At 43.1% G+C, this 21,959-nt stretch overlaps 1 protein-coding gene across 1 annotated transcript in view; it reads right to left on the bottom strand.

Moving 5' to 3' along the window:
* LOC106594572 (TBC1 domain family member 15) overlaps positions 1–21,959 on the bottom strand; it is a 67,847-nt gene that overhangs the window by 353 nt on the left and 45,535 nt on the right. Inside the window, exons 11-18 of the mRNA XM_045722408.1 lie at positions 17,530–17,646; positions 16,408–16,492; positions 16,205–16,220; positions 13,076–13,175; positions 11,811–11,908; positions 11,240–11,356; positions 2,889–2,975; positions 1–2,181 (exon numbers count right to left, since the gene is read on the bottom strand). The exon at positions 1–2,181 is cut by the window's left edge and continues 353 nt beyond it. Coding sequence (XP_045578364.1) covers positions 1,957–2,181; positions 2,889–2,975; positions 11,240–11,356; positions 11,811–11,908; positions 13,076–13,175; positions 16,205–16,220; positions 16,408–16,492; positions 17,530–17,646 — 845 coding nt within the window. The 3' untranslated portion in view covers positions 1–1,956. The remainder of the gene's footprint in view (positions 2,182–2,888; positions 2,976–11,239; positions 11,357–11,810; positions 11,909–13,075; positions 13,176–16,204; positions 16,221–16,407; positions 16,493–17,529; positions 17,647–21,959) is intronic.

Below are 21,959 nucleotides of genomic sequence, written 5' to 3' on the forward strand. Positions count from 1 at the left end.
AAGAACCATATTCCCTACGTTTTGGGAGGCGAGTAAGCTAGCAGACGATATAAATGAGTACATGGAAGTAAGTCTGTCTATGTTGACAAAGGCCTCGTGGTTTAGCATGAAGTCTACATTTTAAAAACGTTGCTGTAAGGCTGGGTGTTTGACAAAGCAACTTGTGGGAACCTCCAGTCCAGAGGAACATACGTCTAATATGTGTACATATATTATCACCGTGCCAACCCACACATTCTAGTATGATTAACAATATGGTTTCAGAAACAAAGTACATTTTTCAATATGAATCATGTCTCTTTCAGTCTTACCAAATCAGAGGTCAGTAAGGCAGCTACATGGAAAACCCCTGAGTGGATAAAATATTAGGAACACTTGCTTAATATTGAGTATCATCCCTTTTGCCCTCTGAACAGCCTCAATTCGTCAGGTCATGGACTCTACAAGGTGTTGAAAGCGTTCCACAGGGATGCTGGCCCATGTTGACTCCAATGCTTCCCACAGTTGTGTCAAGTTGGCTGAATGTCCTTTGGATGGTGGACCATTGTTAATACACACGGGACACTGTTGAAAAATCCAGCAGCGTTGCAGTTCTTCACACACTTAAACTGGTGCACCTGGCGCCTACTACCATACCCCGTTCAAAGGCACTTAAATATTTTGTCTTGCCCATTGACCCTCTGAATGGCACACATACACAATCCATGTCTCAACTGTCTCAAGGCTAAAAAAATCCTTCTTTAACCTGTCTCTTCCCTTCGTCTACACTGATTGAAGAGGATTTAACAAGTGACTTCAATAAGGGATCATATCTTTCACCTGGTCAGTCTATGTCATGTAAAGATCAGGTGTTCTTAATGTTTTGTACACTGTATAATCTGTCAATGGGCTGCAGGGCAGACAATCCTTTTCAGTTGGTAGAGGAGAGTGGCCTTGCCTTGAGATAATACAACCACATCTTCATTAAATAGTTAGAGTTGAATTCCACCTACAGTAAGACTCCTATTAGCTGAATACTACCGTGAGATATAATAAGCCCTGTTTATATAAAACCTTATCCATTCCTCAGCCCTTCCACCTCCATTTAAACCACATGTCAACTACTTCAGCATTACATTTGACTATTCACATGATTCAGGAGCGATTAACAAGTCAGGGGCAATAAGGAGCAATCTGCTGAACACTAAATACCTTGGAGTCAGGGGCAATAAGGAGCAATCTGCTGAACACTAAATACCTTGGAGTCAGGGGCAATAAGGAGCAATCTGCTGAACACTAAATACCTTGGAGTCAGGGGCAATAAGGAGCAATCTGCTGATCACTAAATACCTTGGAGTCAGGGGCAATAAGGAGCAATCTGCTGAACACTAAATACCTTGGAGTCAGGGGCAATAAGGAGCAATCTGCTGAACACTAAATACCTTGGAGTCAGGGGCAATAAGGAGCAATCTGCTGATCACTAAATACCTTGGAGTCAGGGGCAATAAGGAGCAATCTGCTGAACACTAAATACCTTGGAGTCAGGGGCAATAAGGAGCAATCTGCTGAACACTAAATACCTTGGAGTCAGGGGCAATAAGGAGCAATCTGCTGATCACTAAATACCTTGGAGTCAGGGGCAATAAGGAGCAATCTGCTGAACACTAAATACCTTGGAGTCAGGGGCAATAAGGAGCAATATCCTAAAAACTCAAAGACCAACCTCTAACAAGAAAAATGAGATGATTAATAGACAGAGAATCATTACAAAAATTATTTGATTTGCAAAACTTCCTTTAAATGAATACCTCTTGGGCTCTATTATAATGATACTGCCCCGAGAAGCCATTTCCCATCTCTCCTCTGTCTGTGAGGTGTGAGAGAGACAATCCACCTTTTTCACTAGGCTGTGAGCCCCATCTCAGCCACCAGAACCAAATCTCTCACTGGCCAAGAGACTACTGTTAGCCAGGCTGGCTACGATATGTAGGCTAATTTGTAAACGTCACGCGCTGCGTCCTTTAAGTGTCTGTTGTCGCCGCTGGGGCTGTAGTCAGAGACTAAGTCCTGCTGGTCGTCTGACGGTGTAGAAGGTTCCGGAGAGTCTGGTCTGTCCATTCGCTCAGTGTCCTCTGACTGGGATGATGACTCGGTGTCTGTGCTGTTGAATCCAAGGATCTCAACCACTGAGTTTGGCAAATCCTACACAGATAATAAACATAAGATTAAAGATCTGGTTGGAACCATAGGTCAATACAAGGTGTTGAAGTGTGTTAGCTATGAATATAGGTACAATGGAGTCTGAGTTCAGTAAGGGTTTCAGAATACAGGCACAGACATTCTGAAGGTATCTAATGTTCTGCCATGGAGTTGGACACATCTTAAAAGGATATCATCAGAAGAAACTATTAAAAATGTGTGTCACAGACACAGTTTTGATGAGGTTTAGATTCAACTGCATTTATTCACACACCTTGTGTATATAGTTGTACCACCAAGTTGGGGAAATCCTACACAGTTTTCTTAGTTTTATATAATAAAAAAAAATACATATTAAAAACATATGTCACAGATAGGTTTTTTTGAATGAGGGTTAGATTCAACTGCATTCATTCATACCCCCCGTGTGTTTCTAACACTGTTGGGTAAATACTATAAAGATGTTGTTGGAATAAACAAACAAGTTAACGAGGGTTGTGTTGAAAACCCCCTTCACACCCTTCTACTGGAAACTGCACAAACCAATTGTATCCCACTTCCTTTCCCTCTCCACACTCAGCAAACCCTCCATTATTTACCATGGTCCTTCGAGCCGGATGGGTGAGCTTCTCAAAACCCATGTATGTATTTCAGAATATACTGGAAGCACAAACGTTCTGAAGATAGATGTCCTATCTATGGATACATACCTTACAACTCTTCAGCTGCAGGCATATAGCTTCAGCTTTGTTGAGGATGGCCGTGATGTCCAGTTTCATCGGCAGTTCATTTATGAGCTGGAAAGAAGAGAGGAGGACATTCTTTGATCAGTGACTTGCTAAAGCAGAGATGGGTAACTGACGGCCTGCGGGCAGATCAGTAAAACATACACTACTGTACAAAACATCCTTGTTTTTTTAAAAAGCACATTTTTTGTCCTTTTAAAATAACATCAAATTGATCAGAAATACAGTGTAGACATTGTTAATGTCGTAAATGACTATTGTTGCTGGAAACGGCTGACTTTAATGGAATATCTAAATAGGCCCGTTATCAGCAACCATCACTCCTGTGTTCCAATGGCACGTTGTGTTAACTAATCCAAGTTTATCATTTTAAAAAGGCTAATTGATCATTAGAAAACCCTTTTGCAATTATGTTAGCACAGCTGAAAACTGTTGAACTGATAATAAAAAAAGCAATAAAACTCGCATTCTTTAAACTAGTTGAGTATCTGGAGCATCAACATTTGTGGGTTCGATTACAGGCTCAAAATGGTAATTTCTTCTGAAACTCGTCAGTCTATTCTTGTTCTGAGAAATGAAGGCTATTCCATGCGAGAAATTGCCAAGAAGCTGAAGATCTCGTACAACGCTGTGTACTACTCCCTTGACAGAACAACATAAACTGGCTCTAACCAGAATAGAAAGAGGAGTGGGAGGCCCCGGTGCACAACTGAGCAAGAGGACAAGTACATTGGAGTGTCTAGTTTGAGAAACAGATGCCTCACAAGTCCTCAACTGGCAGCTTCATTAAATAGTACTGGCAAAACACCAGTCTCAACGTCAACAGTGAAGACGCGACTCCGGGATGCTGGCTTTCTAGGCAGAGTTGCAAAGAAAAAGCGCTCTCTCAGACCGGCCAATAAAAATAAAAGATTAACATAGGCAAAAGAACACAGAGCCTGGACAGAGGAACTCAATGTTGACGTTGAGACTAGTGTTTGCGTAGCGAGAGAAACAAAAATCTATGCGTAGGCAGATAGTCCCACATCTAAAACAGGGAGCTATCGTAAATTGGTAGAATGAGTGTAAAGTAGAAATGGAGCCTGCTGTATTCGGAGGAAATGATGCTATACAAGCGTTTCCATCTTTTTCAAAAGAGCAACAACAAATCCTCTTGAGAGCAGCGGGACAGGAACGTTTTACATAGCGGTGTTTGATCAATGAAGGGGACATGTGGGATTCTATTTTACCATTACTTAATGAGATACCATTATTTCCTTATGGAGTTATGACTTGCCTAGTTAAATAAAGGTTAAATAAATAAAATAAACAATTATCAAGAATTGTAATTCTAAGATTATTGGGTATTCAAATGTGTTTGAGTTAACATGCAGTGTTTTTTTGAATCACGATGTGAATCATGTGTTCAAAGTGGAAACTACCAGTTCCCAGGGTCCTGGTCTTGGGTAAATATACACATGTATTTTGTTCAGTCTACATATAGAAATGAAAATATATGTAACGAGGGTTGACAGTTACTCCAAATGGATTGTGATGTGTATTGCTGATTTCATGAAATGGATTGTGATATGGGTATTGCTGATTTCGTTTCAATAGAAATTTCACCAGATTGGGTCTTCTGGAGTGTTGGGATTCCCCCAATGGGTTAGGGTGTTAACCTCTTGGCGTTCCCCTAGGATAGGGGGCGCTAAAGCGATTTTTTGAAAAAAATTCGTGCCCATTTTAAACTGCCTCCTACTCAAACTCAGAAGCTAGGATATGCATCTAATTAATACTTGTGGATAGAAAACACCCTAACGTTTCTAAAACTGTTTGAATGGTGTCTGTGAGTATAACAGAACTCATCTTGCAGTCAAAACCCCGAGACAGATGGAAACAGGAAGTGGAATTCTGAATTGCGAACTCAACTTCATCACGTTGCCTATTAATCACACCGTGAGCTATGGTTCATTGAGCACTTCCTATTGCTTCCACTAGATGTCCCCAGTCTTCACAAATTGGTTTGAGCCTTCTACTGTTAAAACTGAATGAATGAGACGCTGTGGAACGTAGTCACACGGAGAGGGCCATCACCATTATGACGCCGGCGCCCCTGGTTACCCTCCCCTTTCGAAACGTTTTGAAACACAATGCAATCGTCCCCCTCGAATCTTATTGGCTCTCTTGTTGAAAAACGCCCTGAAGATTTATGTTATACAACGTTTGACATGTTTGAACGAACCTAAATGGGGGAAAAATGCATTTTCTCGAAATGGCTATCCGTGTCCGACGAAGCATTTGGATCAGCCTTCAGACGCGCTAACAAGAACAAGCTCTTGGAACATAAAGGAGTCATTTTTTCGAACGAAAATACATTTGTTGTGGACCTGGGATTCCTGGAAGTGCTTTCTGATGAAGACAACCAAAGGTAAGGGATTATTGACAATAGTATACAAGACTAGATGTGATATGCGATTGTTCCAAGATGGCTAGCCTATTGCTATTGCTAGCCTATTGTTCTGAGTATCGCATCCCCTTTTATCGCAAAGTGTGATTACCCAGTAAAGTTATTTTTAAATCTGGCATTACAGGTGCTTTCAAGAGATATTCATCTATAAATCTTAGAATGACAATATTACTTTTAAAAAATGTTTTCGAATAGTAATTTAGTAAATTGAAGCTCTGTTTCATCGGATGCATTTGAGGGAAAATAGTTAGTCAATGTTACGCACCGATGTAAAATGCTGTTTTTATATATAAATATGAACTTTATCGAACAAAAGAATGCATGTATTGTGTAACATGATGTCCTAGGTGTGTCATCTGATGAAGATTGTCAAAGGTTAGTGCTGCATTTAGCTGTTTTTTGGTTATTTGTGATGCATGTGGTTGGTCGGAAAATGGCTATGCATACGGGACGGAGGCCGCACAGGGGTTAACTCCCTGATCTGGCAACTCTTCCGAATGGTCGGCAGTAAAATAAGAGACTATGAACTAAGTAGGAAAATGGTTTCAACAGTAACAGTACGTTGTTATGTTATTTGACATTTGTCGTAGAGATAATGCTATTAAAAAAATTGGGAATGTAATAATTTGTCATATAGTCAAAGCGTGTCTGGATTTCCTGAAACAGAAATGAATTGAACTAAACTGTTGTTCTGATCTGTCCTCTCTTTAGGTTATCATGGAAGGTGACGTCAGATGGTGTCTTAATGCATGTAGGAATCATTTGGTCACAAACAGTGTGTGTGAACCTCAAAACCCTCCCAAACCGGCTGAAGAAAGAGCAACAAAGGCGATCAATGTGACAGTGACCTTTAACACTTATCTGTGTCCGAGCCAAACCTGGGTACGGGTGGCAGGGGCGCTGAGACCGCGCATGTGGAGTGAGCATGGAGAGATGTAACATACAAACTTCTCTCATGCTAGCGTGCTGATGGGAGAAATTGACCAGACAGAATGGTGATAGCGGCTCAGGTGAGAGACTTGTATTAGTGGGAAAAACATTTCTTTACATTGAAATCGGGACATTATCAAGGGCCATCTAATAAGACAGGCAAGAGTTACATGTGCCGTTGGGAAGATGAACTGCAACGCTATCTGAAGAAGACACACTAGAATGATACGTGCAGGGAGAAGGGAGGTCTACACACTGCAAACAATTTGGACTAAGTACGCATTGAGATACCGATCTTTCATTACCAGGAAAACAGGGACAAAGGAGTGCTGTAATGAGAAGATTTATTACCGGCAATAAAAGTTCCCATTTATAAATGTACATTCTAACCGGGATGATGTGTGCTAGGTTGAGAAGACTCAAAGTAAAGCACTAAGGACTGTCATTCTCAATTTGGGTTGGATCATTTATAAAATGTTTTAGTTATGATTCAGTGAGAGAGAGTTGTTCTCAAACTGGAGGCGTGGGGGCACTGCTAAAATGTATTAGCCCCAGGAAGGCTCTAGAAACCTTATCTTTAAGTGTCCTCCGAGAGGGAGGAGAACTCACTGGATGATAGCTTGGGTCAACCATGAAGATTTATTTGTTTTACCATGTCATCAGAATATTAATGTTAAATCGCATCAATACATAGAGATTCCTGGATAACACCCAAGGATGAAAATGAAGGAGACGGCATGGAGACCAGTATCACATGGCCATAGAACGTAACGGATGGACGGTTCTGTCCCCAGTCCTAGTAGCATCAAGGCTGGTGTGAATTATTAAACATGTACTTTCTCTCTTCCCTGTTCAAGTCAATATGTTTTCAGGTGTCGTGGAACATAAGACTGATCATTGTTCCAGAGGAGGGACTGATGTATATTGACTCATTTATTTAGGAATGTTTTAGTATGTTTCTAACTGTAGAAGTGCATTAGGAGTAGTGACTAGTGTGTTATGGGTTAGATGGAATGATACATGTGTAAATGTCTCTGTAGCAGGAAGTGAGGTACACATGAGGCCTGTGTTTGAGACAGAATGTTTACATCAGACTGTTAAGTGGGATGGAATGTGATCAGGGTGATAGAATGGTATTATCCACAGAGACTGTGTATATTGTTACAGGAGATAGCTCGTAGGAGAGGGAGGACAGCTAACTGTGCACAGTATAGGGACTATTACACAGACCCAGATCATGGTGAGAGTAGCAGAGATCATGTTGGCATTTCAGACACTACTGTCAACTTTCAAAAAACCTGTGAGGTTGTCAGGTCCAATGCCATTACTCTCTTTCCTCATTACATGCAGTAGCTATTCTCAGGACAGGAAGTGAAGGAGGTTATAGTCAGGGGTCATGTTAGTAGTAACAGTAGTTATTCTCAGGACAGGAAGTGAAGGAGGATATAGTCAGGGGTCATGTTAGTAGTAACAGTAGTTATTCTCAGGACAGGAAGTGAAGGAGGTTATAGTCAGGGGTCATGTTAGTAGTAACAGTAGTTATTCTCAGGACAGGAAGTGAAGGAGGATATAGTCAGGGGTCATGTTAGTAGTAACAGTAGTTATTCTCAGGACAGGAAGTGAAGGAGATTATAGTCAGGGGTCATGTTAGTAGTAACAGTAGTTATTCTCAGGACAGGAAGTGAAGGAGGATATAGTCAGGGGTCATGTTAGTAGTAACAGTAGTTATTCTCAGGACAGGAAGTGAAGGAGGATATAGTCAGGGGTCATGTTAGTAGTAACAGTAGCTATTCTCAGGACAGGAAGTGAAGGAGGATATAGTCAGGGGTCATGTTAGTAGTAACAGTAGTTATTCTCAGGACAGGAAGTGAAGGAGGATATAGTCAGGGGTCATGTTAGTAGTAACAGTAGTTATTCTCAGGACAGGAAGTGAAGGAGATTATAGTCAGGGGTCATGTTAGTAGTAACAGTAGTTATTCTCAGGACAGGAAGTGAAGGAGGATACAGTCAGGGGTCATGTTAGTAGTAACAGTAGTTATTCTCAGGACAGGAAGTGAAGGAGGATACAGTCAGGGGTCATGTTAGTAGTAACAGTAGTTATTCTCAGGACAGGAAGTGAAGGAGGATATAGTCAGGGGTCATGTTAGTAGTAACAGTAGTTATTCTCAGGACAGGAAGTGAAGGAAGTTATAGTCAGGGGTCATGTTAGTAGTAACAGTAGTTATTCTCAGGACAGGAAGTGAAGGAGGATATAGTCAGGGGTCATGTTAGTAGTAACAGTAGTTATTCTCAGGACAGGAAGTGAAGGAGGTTATAGTCAGGGGTCATGTTAGTAGTAACAGTAGTTATTCTCAGGACAGGAAGTGAAGGAGGATACAGTCAGGGGTCATGTTAGTAGTAACAGTAGTTATTCTCAGGACAGGAAGTGAAGGAGGTTATAGTCAGGGGTCATGTTAGTAGTAACAGTAGTTATTCTCAGGACAGGAAGTGAAGGAGGATACAGTCAGGGGTCATGTTAGTAGTAACAGTAGTTATTCTCAGGACAGGAAGTGAAGGAGGATACAGTCAGGGGTCATGTTAGTAGTAACAGTAGTTATTCTCAGGACAGGAAGTGAAGGAGGATATAGTCAGGGGTCATGTTAGTAGTAACAGTAGTTATTCTCAGGACAGGAAGTGAAGGAGGTTATAGTCAGGGGTCATGTTAGTAGTAACAGTAGTTATTCTCAGGACAGGAAGTGAAGGAGGATATAGTCAGGGGTCATGTTGGTAGTAACAGTAGTTATTCTCAGGACAGGAAGTGAAGGAGGTTATAGTCAGGGGTCATGTTAGTAGTAACAGTAGTTACTTTAGTAGCATTGTTGGGATATCAGTTTATGAGGACTCATGTCACATGGCTTGGTAGCTGGTAACTGGGGGACCGATGGGAGTACCGGGAGCTGTTATTCACCTCACAGACTAGTGATCTGGCCATAATGGGACAGTCTATGTTGTCAGGAAATGACCCATGCGTTGCAGTGTGTATATTCCCAGGTGGAAGCGGCACATGAGGAGCAGGAGATAACCGAGGGCAGGGCTGAATTCTGGAGGCTGAGTGTACATCAAGATACACCAGGCGGAGGTGTTGGGACAGTGTTGGTCTGGTCCACACACAGTACTCCTTACAGAACCTGCAGTGGTAAAGATCATCATGTCTCTGTAGCAGGGGGTGTTGGGACAGTGTTGGTCTGGTCCACACACAGTACTCCTTACAGCACCTACAGTGGTAAAGATCATCATGTCTCTCCTCGGTGGGTTTACACTTCTCACGTGAAGTGAGATCCAGCTGCATAATGTGTGAGCTTGAAGACGCCATGACAGAGGAAGTGGAGCTAATGAGAGAGAAAGACTAGATTCCACTGTAGACATGCAGATGGGTTGGGTCTGGGAGCCACTTTAAACACCATAGTTGGGTTAGCTGCTGTATTGGTTAATGGATCAGATGAAAGGAAAGATGGTGGGGTAATTGTACACTAAACAACATGTTGGAGGCATTCATGTGAAAGTCTATCCAGTGCTGAGTTAACTCAAGAGGATGTAGCGTTGATTAGGGCTCCGCACCCGCCTATCAGGTGACCCGCCTATCAGGTGAGACCAGTGAGCCACTGCGGCCCCTCGTGATGAGTTAAGATTTTTGGCGGCCCCCCACCCCATCAAAGTTGTCCGTCCCTGTGTTAAAGTGATGACACGGATAAACACTTCAAAACTGAATACCATTTTCAGTTCACTCATTTAACAGAAAACAGACAGTGTATTCTGTGTGGAAATAACACCTGTGTTGCAATGCGACTAGGCAGTGAGAGCCTGTTAGTTAGAAGACCACATGCTCCTGCTAGGTGATAATTAACTGCTTCCTTCAGTCATCATAAAACACAGTGTAAAGCTCATTGTCTCTCCATGTTTCTCTCTCTCCCCACTCTCTTTCTCCCCCTATCTACTGCCGCCTCCCTCCCTCTCTCTCTCCCCCCCACCTGGTGTTATAGCTACTGTATAGATAGATAGAGCCTGCAAGGTCTCCATGGTTACCATCTACTAGCTGTCTACCAACTGCAGAAAGAACAGCTGTGATCACATCAGGAAGTAACCTCAAGGTAAAATGTTGAATGATTAAAATGGTACTAATTCATCCTTACAGGCTATCACGTATATAACACAGCCAAGATAACTCCAGATTACATCAGGCGATATTTCTAGAGAGATTACCAAACCTATCATTAGTCATTTTCAATAAAGAAAAACACTAAACATGCACTAAAACAATCCCATTCCACTACTGAGAAATCAGTACATTTAGATGGAGGAGACTTTCAATAGTGAGTGGTTGAACACCACTAAAAGACAGAGGGGACCAGACATCAATGTGTCTGTGGTGCTGTCCCCCCCTCTCTCCCCCACCCTCCCCCTCTCCCCTTCACCCCCTCCCCCACTCTCCCCTTCTCCCCCACTCTCCCCTTCACCCCCTCCCCCACTCTCCCCTTCTCTCCCCCCACTCCACTTCTCCCCCCCACTCTCCACTTCTCCCCCACTCTCCACTTCTCCCCCCACTCTCCACTTCTCCCCCCACTCTCCACTTCTCCCCCACACTCTCCACTTCTCCCCCACTCTCCACTTCTCCCCCACTCTCCCCTGATAGGAGTTAAAAGGACCCTTTTTATTTTCGGAGGTAGGGCAGGTCATATTTAGTATAATGTTGACCCAACCAACCTCGCACACACACACACACAGAGACAGATACAAGTGAACACACACACACACACACACGAGAGACAGATACAAGTGAACACACACATACACACAGAGACAGATACAAGTGAACACACACACACACACAGAGACAGATACAAGTGAACACACACAGAGAGACAGATACAAGTGAACACACACACAATGTAAGAACACACACCTTGAGGATCTCATTGAAGCCGTATTGTTCCTCCATAATCTGGTGTTTCTCTGAATCCAGGATGGCACAGCACACCAGCAGGTGGAAGTTCTGGCACGGCAGCCCAGTCCACATTACCTGAAGCCAACCCAGAGACAATCAGAGTCTGTGTGTGTGTGTGTGTGTGTGTGTGTGTGTGTGTGTGTTACAGTATCTGCATCATTATGTCTGATAAATCAAACAAATTGTTGTGATTCTGTGAAACATAATTAAATGAATGCTAATTGGATTGTGTTTCCTCGCAATGCCTCTGGACGAATGGAGAGATGATGAAATGAAAACTAAACTACGGGCCCTTTAATCAGGCTACTGATTCACCTCCGGGGAGTTAGGAGGAGAGGAGGAGGTGAGACTGAGGAGCAGCAGGACCAGAGAGTCAGGGGACAGAGAGAGGCCACCGATTGATCAAGTGCTCACTGTAATGACTGATTGGTCTCTTTGATTGATTGGCTGGATTGACTGTGTGGGCAGATCGATCATTAGAGAACAGCCGATTGATTAACGGTAAACGCCTTGAATGTCTGTGACTCACCTCCCAAAGACGCAGGACATCAGGGAAACTCAGTTCTCTCTTGAAGCGAATCAGGAGCCAGCGGAAGCAGAAGTACAGGTGACCAGAGTCCTGGGCCCCTGTAAGATGGACACACACACGGTTAGCAGAAGTACAGGTAGCCTCTGTAACATCATAAGGTTAGAATGAAGGGAACCCAACAACATCTCAGGTATTGTCTTTAGACATCATGAGCTTAAAAGCCATTGGCATAGATCCAACCATCCCTGAGAGGGTTAAATCCACTCTGAATGTGTCAGAGTTGTGAGCATCTCTGATCAAGGAGCTGAAGGAAGATCAATAGTGAGGAGGTGGAGGAGGGTTGAGGAAGAGGCTCGTAAATTAAAGTCACCCAATCATAGACCTTAAGCCTCTTTTGTCCCCTCTCCATCTCTTCTTTCTCTCCTTCACCCCCCCCACCCCACCAAAAAAGACAATCACGTCCATCACAGTCGTCCCTCTTCCTGCCCTCAATCTAACCTTTCCTGCTCAAATGAAAGCGATAAATAACACATTTCATTTACATATTATTGAATTTACTTGGTTTATTGTTCTTGGAAGGTCTCTAAATTCCGAAGGAGCTGTTGTTGTTATCCGACGAGGTAACGAACAGCAGACCAGTTTTAGTAGGGTGGCTGAGCGAGCCCAAATTAATCAAGAAAATTAATGACTATAAAGAATGCGGTGATAAATCAACATCGTCCCAATCAGACTGCACTGTAGCGCCAGCCGCATTTAAACAGCCTAATTCAGAACAACTTATCAGGGACTGTTTAGGGATGCAGCTGCCCCCTACGACCTCTAGCAAACAGGAAAGACTTTCCAAACAGAACACACCATATTTATCTCATTAGGAAGTCACAGTCAAACTTGGATAAACTCTTGTTTTTCTTCGAAGACAAATGTGGCGTCGTCACTTGTGAGAGAGAGAAAGCACACGGGTAATATTTCATTGGCTCTATCAAGATGATTATCTAGTACACTTATGATGAGGATGAATGTGTGTTCCGTTGTCACGGTGAACGTTCTATTCTGTGGATTCTAAATGGTAGTAATGGCTGTTATTCATTAGGGAGGGACTGGACTACCTGGACTCCAATAATGGACGCTAAACTTAATTTTCTGTAAGAAGTTTTTTTTAAAGCATGCCCTGTTTGTGTGTGTTCCCCTCACCCAGGTAGTTCCAGAAGGACAGGTCCAGTAGTCGTAGCAGTGTGTGTGTGTGTGTGTGTGTGTGTTCCCCTCACCCAGGTAGTTCCAGAAGGACAGGTCCAGTAGTCGTAGCAGAGAGCTGAGCTGGATCAGCTGAGTCTTCATACCCTGCATCTGCTCCTCAAAGTTCTGGTGCTGAGAATTTCGACAGAATAGAAACACGTTTAAACTATATAGACTACATGATCAACACCATGTGGACACCTGCTTGTCAAACATCTCATTCCAAAATCATGGTCATTAATATGGAGTTGGTCCCCCTTTGCTGCTATAACAGCCTCCACTCTTCTGGCAAGGCTTTCCACTAGATGTTGGAACATTGCTGCTATAACAGCCTCCACTCTTCTGGCAAGGCTTTCCACTAGATGTTGGAACATTTCTCCGGGGACTTGACTCCATTCAGTCACAAGAGCGTTAGTGAGGTCAGGCACTGATGTTGGGTGATTAGGGTTGGCTCGCAGTCAGCGTTCCAATTCATCCCAAAGGTGTTCAATTGGGGGTTGAGGTCAGGGCTCCGTGCAGGCCAGTCAAGTTCTTCCCGTTCTTCCCATACCGATCTCGACAAACCATTTCTGTATAGACCTCGCCTTATGCACGGGGGCATTGTCATGCTGAAACAGGAAAGGGTCTTCCCCAAACTGTTGCCACAAAGTTGGAAACACAGAATCGTCTAGAATGTCATTGTATGCTGTAGCATTAGATTCCCCTTCGCTGGAACTAAGGAGCCTCGTCGAAACCAAGAAAAACAGCCCCAGACCATTATTCCTCCTCTTCCACACTTTGCAGTTGGCACTACGCATGGGACAGGTAGTGATATCTTGGCATCCGCCTAACCCAGATTCGTCCGTCGGACTGCCAGATGAAGCGTGATTCCTCACTCCAGAGAATGCGTTTCCACTGCTCCAGAGTCCAATGGCGGTGAGCTTTACACCATTCCAGCAAACGCTTGGCATTGCACATGGTGATCTTAGGCTTGTGTGCGGCTGCTCTGCCATGGAAACCAATTTCATGAAGCTCCTGAAGATCAGTTCTTGTGCTGACGTTTCTTCCAGAGGCAGTCTGGAAGTCGGTAGTGAGTGTTGCAACCGAGGACAGACAATTTTTACACGGTTCAGCACTCCGCGGTCCCATTCTGTGAGCTTGTGTAGCCTACCACTTTGCATGCTGAGCAGTTGTTGCACCTAGACATTTCCACTTCACAATAACAGCACTTAAAGATGACCGGGGCAGCTCTAGCAGGGCAGAAATTTGACGAACTGACATGTTGGAAAGGTGTCATCCTATGAAGGTGCCACATTGAAAGTCACTGAGCTCTTCAGTAAGGCCATTCTACTGCCAATGTTTGTTTATGGAGATTGCATGGCTGTGTGCTCAATTTTATACACCTGTCAGAAACGGGGGTGGCTGAAATAACCGAATCCACTGATGTGAAGGGGTGTCCACATACTGCTGTATATAGAGTTTATACAGTAATACAGACAGATGAACTAGGGATGCTTTTAAAGAAGAAAAAATTGATGACAGTCGGCCAGCCAGCCATTCAGCCAGTCATTCAGCCAGCCACATAACACCATATTGATGCTCTCTACTCCTCAATCACCAGCTTTCCTTTTACCTTCCTCACTAACAAGTTGCTATCTGGCAGGTGTTTAAATCAATAATCCTGATGTAGCCATGTTTTATGTGTTAATGGGTGGGATGACAGCGACAGTGCTGGAGATGACATGGTCTTTGGGTTTCCTTTGAATAACAAGGGCCTGTCAGGTACAAGACCACTCAGCCGAGTAATAATATCATGATTGCTGTTTACCCTAACCTGTGTGTGTGTGTGGCTGTTTAACAGGGTAGACCAGCCCTGGGCTACAGTATCTATAAAGCTATGAATGGTTAATGAACACGAAATCCCCTTTAAATGACTTCAGCAGCTATGTGGAGGAAAGAATAGAGGAAACAGACAGAAAGCTGGACGGTGTTGTAACAGAGAACAGACAGGAAGCTGGACGGTGTTGTAACAGAGAACAGACAGAAAGCTGGACGGTGTTGTAACAGAGAACAGACAGGAAGCTGGACGGTGTTGTAACAGAGAACAGACAGGAAGCTGGACGGTGTTGTAACAGAGAACAGACAGGAAGCTGGACGGTGTTGTAACAGAGAACAGACAGGAAGCTGGACGGTGTTGTAACAGAGAACAGACAGGAAGCTGGACGGTGTTGTAACAGAACAGACAGGAAGCTGGATGGTGTTGTAACAGAACAGACAGGAAGCTGGATGGTGTTGTAACAGAACAGACAGGAAGCTGGACGGTGTTGTAACAGAACAGACAGGAAGCTGGACGGTGTTGTAATAGAACAGACAGGAAGCTGGACGGTGTTGTAACAGAACAGACAGGAAGCTGGACGGTGTTGTAATAGAACAGACAGGAAGCTGGATGGTGTTGTAACAGAACAGACAGGAAGCTGGATGGTGTTGTAATAGAACAGACAGGAAGCTGGATGGTGTTGTAACAGAACAGACAGAAAGCTGGATGGTGTTGTAATAGAACAGACAGGAAGCTGGACGGTGTTGTAATAGAACAGACAGAAAGCTGGATGGTGTTGTAACAGAACAGACAGGAAGCTGGATGGTGTTGTAATAGAACAGACAGGAAGCTGGATGGTGTTGTAACAGAACAGACAGAAAGCTGGATGGTGTTGTAACAGAACAGACAGGAAGCTGGATGGTGTTGTAATAGAACAGACAGGAAGCTGGATGGTGTTGTAATAGGTTGGATAATAAGACAGAAAAAAACAAATTCAGAACACAAATCATAGAGCTGGAGTGACATCAAAAAGCGTGAGGGCTCTGCTCAGCTATTGGTGGAGGCTGTGAGAGAGTGGTCTTGGATGCATCCTTTGTGAAATGCACCATGGGAACCCAGCGTGGTCAGGTAATCAGGTCACCCTCTACCAACACTTACCTAGTTGGCCTCCCTCTCTCGTTAAACAGGAAGAACTGTGCTGTCATATACCTGCACAGAGGTCAGTGAAGGTCTCACCCACAGATATGGGATGACTAGAATGGACATCCTCATTTAATTTGCTTTGGTGTGAGGGGCTTTGTCCATTCTAGTAATTATATTTGTATGTTAAGTATGTTCTAATAATTCAGATGTTCTCAGTTTTACCCATCTGGTCCATGAAGGAGACAGAGCACTAGAAGGTTATGTCCCTGCTAGTTTATCTAGCCTATTTCTATGGTCTTATTACATTATGTCTGTCCTAGTATATCTAGTTCTATGTTGTCAGTCTCACCATCTGGTCCATCAGAATTCTGCTAGCTTTGGTTTTATGTCTGTCCTATATTCTATTCTATGTTGTCATCTCAGAAGGAGACAAAGCACCAGAAGGCGTCCACCTCGTTCTCCATCACATAGAGAATCGGAGACAGCAGGTCACTCATACCCTGGACATAGCCTGGTGACAGAGAGAAAACAACCTGGTTTAGTCAGTCAGTCAGTCAAAGCCTGGTGGTGACAGAGAGAGGATTTGAAACAGTTCTGGAGAGCTTTCATACCAACACAATCTTGACCCCAGGAGGTTGGTGGCATCTTAATTAGGGAGGACTGGCTTGTGGTAATGACTGGAGCGGAATCAGTGGAATGGTATCAAATACATCAAACATGGTTTCCATGGTTTCCGTGTGTTTGATGCCATTCCATTCACTCCGTTCCAGCCATTATTATGAGCCCTCCTCCCCTCAGCAGCCTCCACTGATCATGTCTGGTGCTGTATGACAAGTGTGGTCTTACCCAGGTCAAAGTCATTCAGTATGACAAGCATGGTCTTACCCAGGTCAAAGTCATTCAGTATGACAAGCGTGGTCTTACCCAGGTCAAAGTCATTCAGTATGACAAGCGTGGTCTTACCCAGGTCAAAGTCATTCAGTATGACAAGCGTGGTCTTACCCAGGTCAAAGTCATTCAGTATGACAAGCATGGTCTTACCCAGGTCAAAGTCATTCAGTATGACAAGCGTGGTCTTACCCAGGTCAAAGTCATTCAGTATGACAAGCATGGTCTTACCCAGGTCAAAGTCATTCAGTATGACAAGCGTGGTCTTACCCAGGTCAAAGTCATTCAGTATGACAAGCGTGGTCTTACCCAGGTCAAAGTCATTCAGTATGACAAGCGTGGTCTTACCCAGGTCAAAGTCATTCAGTATGACAAGCGTGGTCTTACCCAGGTCAAAGTCATTCAGTATGACAAGCGTGGTCTTACCCAGGTCAAAGTCATTCAGTATGACAAGCATGGTCTTACCCAGGTCAAAGTCATTCAGTATGACAAGCGTGGTCTTACCCAGGTCAAAGTCATTCAGTATGACAAGCGTGGTCTTACCCAGGTCAAAGTCATTCAGTATGACAAGCGTGGTCTTACCCAGGTCAAAGTCATTCAGTATGACAAGCATGGTCTTACCCAGGTCAAAGTCATTCAGTATGACAAGCGTGGTCTTACCCAGGTCAAAGTCATACATGCAGTAGGTCATGAGGACATCGTGCAGCAGAATCAGTCCTGGGTTGTCTGGTCCTTCATAGAAAGTGTTGGTCCTATCTGTCCTGTTCACGTCTTTCTCTGTGGAGGAAATCAACACAGTCAGAGACCTTAGAATCAGAATCTCCTTTATTCACCAAATACATTTGCATGTAGAGGATTTGACTACATTTGACTCTAGACAATAACAGACTAAATATATAGATGTAGAATTTACTCAATCCATCGTGACTGACTGACCGACAGTCTTCAGACAAAGTTTCTGTCCTGTTTACTTCTTTCTCTGTAGAGTGAACTAAGAGCCACCAGGGTCAGTATTCATAAAGAGTAGGAGGGTCTTTCTCTGTAGAGGGAACTAACAGCCACCAGCGTATTCATAAAGAGTAGGAGGGTCTTTCTCTGTAGAGGGAACTAACAGCCACCAGTATTCATAAAGAGTAGGAGGGTCTTTCTCTGTAGAGGGAACTAACAGCCACCAGGGTCAGTATTCATAAAGAGTAGGAGGGTCTTTCTCTGTAGAGGGAACTAACAGCCACCAGGGTCAGTATTCATAAAGAGTAGGAGGGTCTTTCTCTGTAGAGGGAACTAACAGCCACCAGTATTCATAAAGAGTAGGAGGGTCTTTCTCTGTAGAGTGAACTAACAGCCACCAGGGTCAGTATTCATAAAGAGTAGGAGGGTCTTTCTCTGTAGAGGGAACTAACAGCCACCAGGGTCAGTATTCATAAAGAGTAGGAGGGTCTTTCTCTGTAGAGGGAACTAACAGCCACCAGGGTCAGTATTCATAAAGAGTAGGAGGGTCTTTCTCTGTAGAGGGAACTAACAGCCACCAGTATTCATAAAGAGTAGGAGGGTCTTTCTCTGTAGAGGGAACTAACAGCCACCAGTATTCATAAAGAGTAGGAGGGTCTTTCTCTGTTGAGGGAACTAACAGCCACCAGTATTCATAAAGAGTAGGAGGGTCTTTCTCTGTAGAGGGAACTAACAGCCACCAGGGTCAGTATTCATAAATAGTAGGAGGGTCTTTCTCTGTAGAGGGAACTAACAGCCACCAGTATTCATAAAGAGTAGGAGGGTCTTTCTCTGTAGAGGGAACTAACAGCCACCAGTATTCATAAAGAGTAGGAGGGTCTTTCTCTGTAGAGGGAACTAACAGCCACCAGTATTCATAAAGAACATAATGAGTCAGATGACATGGACAGAAGGAACCTGATCATAGATCAGTAACTCCAACTCAGAGACACTTTATGAATACAGGCCCTGACTTCACCACACATCTTGTCTGCCTGATTGTCCTTAGACAAAAAGTTTACTACCAGGAGTTGAAATCAGAAATGAAACCAGCAGCACTTCAACAGTTCAGCATTGCTCCGTGCCAGCCGCCTCTCATTTCCATATTCATTTCAGTTGACATTTACAGAGAGCACACAACTCTAACCCTGTTACAACCGCAGCCTCATTTCAATCCTTTGAATAGAAGGGGAGGGGGGGACAGACTCAGAGAGGGATAGAGAGAATAAAGAGACAGAGAGAACAGAAATGCCAAGTCCATTGAGGAGCCAGCCAGATCCAGTATGGATCATTCCTCAACGATCAGGAGGAGATGAGATCCCATTACCTGGCTGACATGGGCCCTGTCCCAAATGACAACCTACTCCCCATTTAGTGCACATAGGGCTCAGGACAAAAGTAGTGCACTATATCTAGGGTATAAGATGTCATTTGGGACGCAGCATGGGGCTGGGTTCTACAGGCTGACGATGCTGATGGAATATTGAATAAATAAAACATGGGGTTGATCCGATGGGAGCCAGATTGATTCCAGGCCCAGCTCAGTCTTCAAGTAGCTAAACTAGGAAAGGTGTCACACTTTGTTTCAAATGGTTTTGCTGAGCAGTTTGGGGTGAGACCCAGACAAATGTGGACAACTTTTGTTCTTCCCTGGCTGGGGGGGGAAGTTAAGTTGCTGACTGAGGCTGTTGGAACAAGGAGTCTAACTCATTAACATATTGGAAAGGTCTCCTGTTTGTCACAGCGCCCGTTGTTCAAACCACATAACCATCCTACTGTCAGACCAATAGAATCAAATAGAATACAACTGTTGTCCATCGGTTAGAAGGGAAAACTGGCTTCTGGCTTCCCCAACAACCCACAGACAGAGCCCCCCCACAGACAGAGCCCCCCCCCCAGACAGAGCCCAAGGGTCAGCAGCAGCGCCCCTGGATGAAGAGGAATCGTGGGGGGTTAAGTCCCTTGATCAAGGGCACAATGACAGGATATGTTACACGGGATGAAAGCCTTTTGGCTGCTGGTCTAACCGCCAGGCTATTATCTGGTGACTAACATTCTGTTAGAAGTGATGATGATGATGGTGATGACCTATTAGACTCCTGACTAACATTCTGTTAGAAGTGATGATGATGATGATTACCTATTAGACTCCTCAACATTCTGTTAGAAGTGATAATGATGATGATTACCTATTAGACTCCTGACTAACATTCTGTTAGAAGTGATGATGATGTTTACCTATTAGACTCCTGACTAACATTCTGTTAGAAGTGATGATGATTTACCTATTAGACTCCTGACTAACATTCTGTTAGAAGTGATGATGATGGTGATTACCTATTAGACTCCTGACTAACATTCTGTTAGAAGTGATGATGATTACCTATTAGACTCCTGACTAACATTCTGTTAGAAGTGATGATGATGATGATGATTACCTATTAGACTCCTGACTAACATTCTGTTAGAAGTGATGATGGTGATTACCTATTAGACTCCTGACTAACATTCTGTTAGAAGTGATGATGATGATGATTACCTATTAGACTCCTGACTAACATTCTGTTAGAAGTGATGATGATTACCTATTAGACTCCTGACTAACATTCTGTTAGAAGTGATGATGATGATGTGATTACCTATTAGACTCCTACTACATTCTGTTAGAAGTGATGATGATGAGATTACCTATTAGACTCCTGACAAACATTCTGTTAGAAGTGATGATGATGATGATTACCTATTAGACTCCTAACATTCTGTTAGAAGTGATGATGATGATTTACCTATTAGACTCCTGACTAACATTCTGTTAGAAGTGATGATGATGATTTACCTATTAGACTCCTGACTAACATTCTGTTAGAAGTGATGATGATGATGTGATTACCTATTAGACTCCTGACTAACATTCTGTTAGAAGTGATGATGATGATTACCTATTAGACTCCTGACTAACATTCTGTTAGAAGTGATGATGATGATATTACCTATTAGACTCCTGACTAACATTCTGTTAGAAGTGATGATGATTACCTATTAGACTCCTGACTAACATTCTGTTAGAAGTGATGATGATGATGATTACCTATTAGACTCCTGACTAACATTCTGTTAGAAGTGATGATGATGGTGATTACCTATTAGACTCCTGACTAACATTCTGTTAGAAGTGATGATGATGGTGATTACCTATTAGACTCCTGACTAACATTCTGTTAGAAGTGATGATGGTGATTACCTATTAGACTCCTGACTAACATTATGTTAGAAGTGATGATGATTACCTATTAGACTCCTGACTAACATTCTGTTAGAAGTGATAATGATGATGATTACCTATTAGACTCCTAACATTCTGTTAGAAGTGATAATGATGATGATTACCTATTAGACTCCTGACTAACATTCTGTTAGAAGTGATGATGATGATGATGATGATTACCTATTAGACTCCTGACTAACATTCTGTTAGAAGTGATGATGATGATGATAATTACCTATTAGACTCCTGACTAACATTCTGTTAGAAGTGATGATGATGATGGTGATTACCTATTAGACTCCTGACTAACATTCTGTTAGAAGTGATGATGATGATGGTGATTACCTATTAGACTCCTGACTAACATTCTGTTAGAAGTGATGATGATGGTGATTACCTATTCGACTCCTGACTAACATTCTGTTAGAAGTGATGATGATGATGATTACCTATTAGACTCCTGACTAACATTCTGTTAGAAGTGATGATGATGGTGATTACCTATTAGACTCCTGACTAACATTCTGTTAGAAGTGATGATGATGATGATTACCTATTAGACTCCTGACTAACATTCTGTTAGAAGTGATGATGATGATTACCTATTAGACTCCTGACTAACATTCTGTTAGAAGTGATGATGATGGTGATGATTACCTATTAGACTCCTGACTAACATTCTGTTAGAAGTGATGATGATGATGATTACCTATTAGACTCCTGACTAACATTCTGTTAGAAGTGATGATGATGATGATTACCTATTAGACTCCTGACTAACATTCTGTTAGAAGTGATGATGATGATGATTACCTATTAGACTCCTGACTAACATTCT

Source organism: Salmo salar, chromosome ssa07, assembly GCF_905237065.1.
Source record: "Salmo salar chromosome ssa07, Ssal_v3.1, whole genome shotgun sequence".
NCBI lineage: Eukaryota > Metazoa > Chordata > Actinopteri > Salmoniformes > Salmonidae > Salmo > Salmo salar.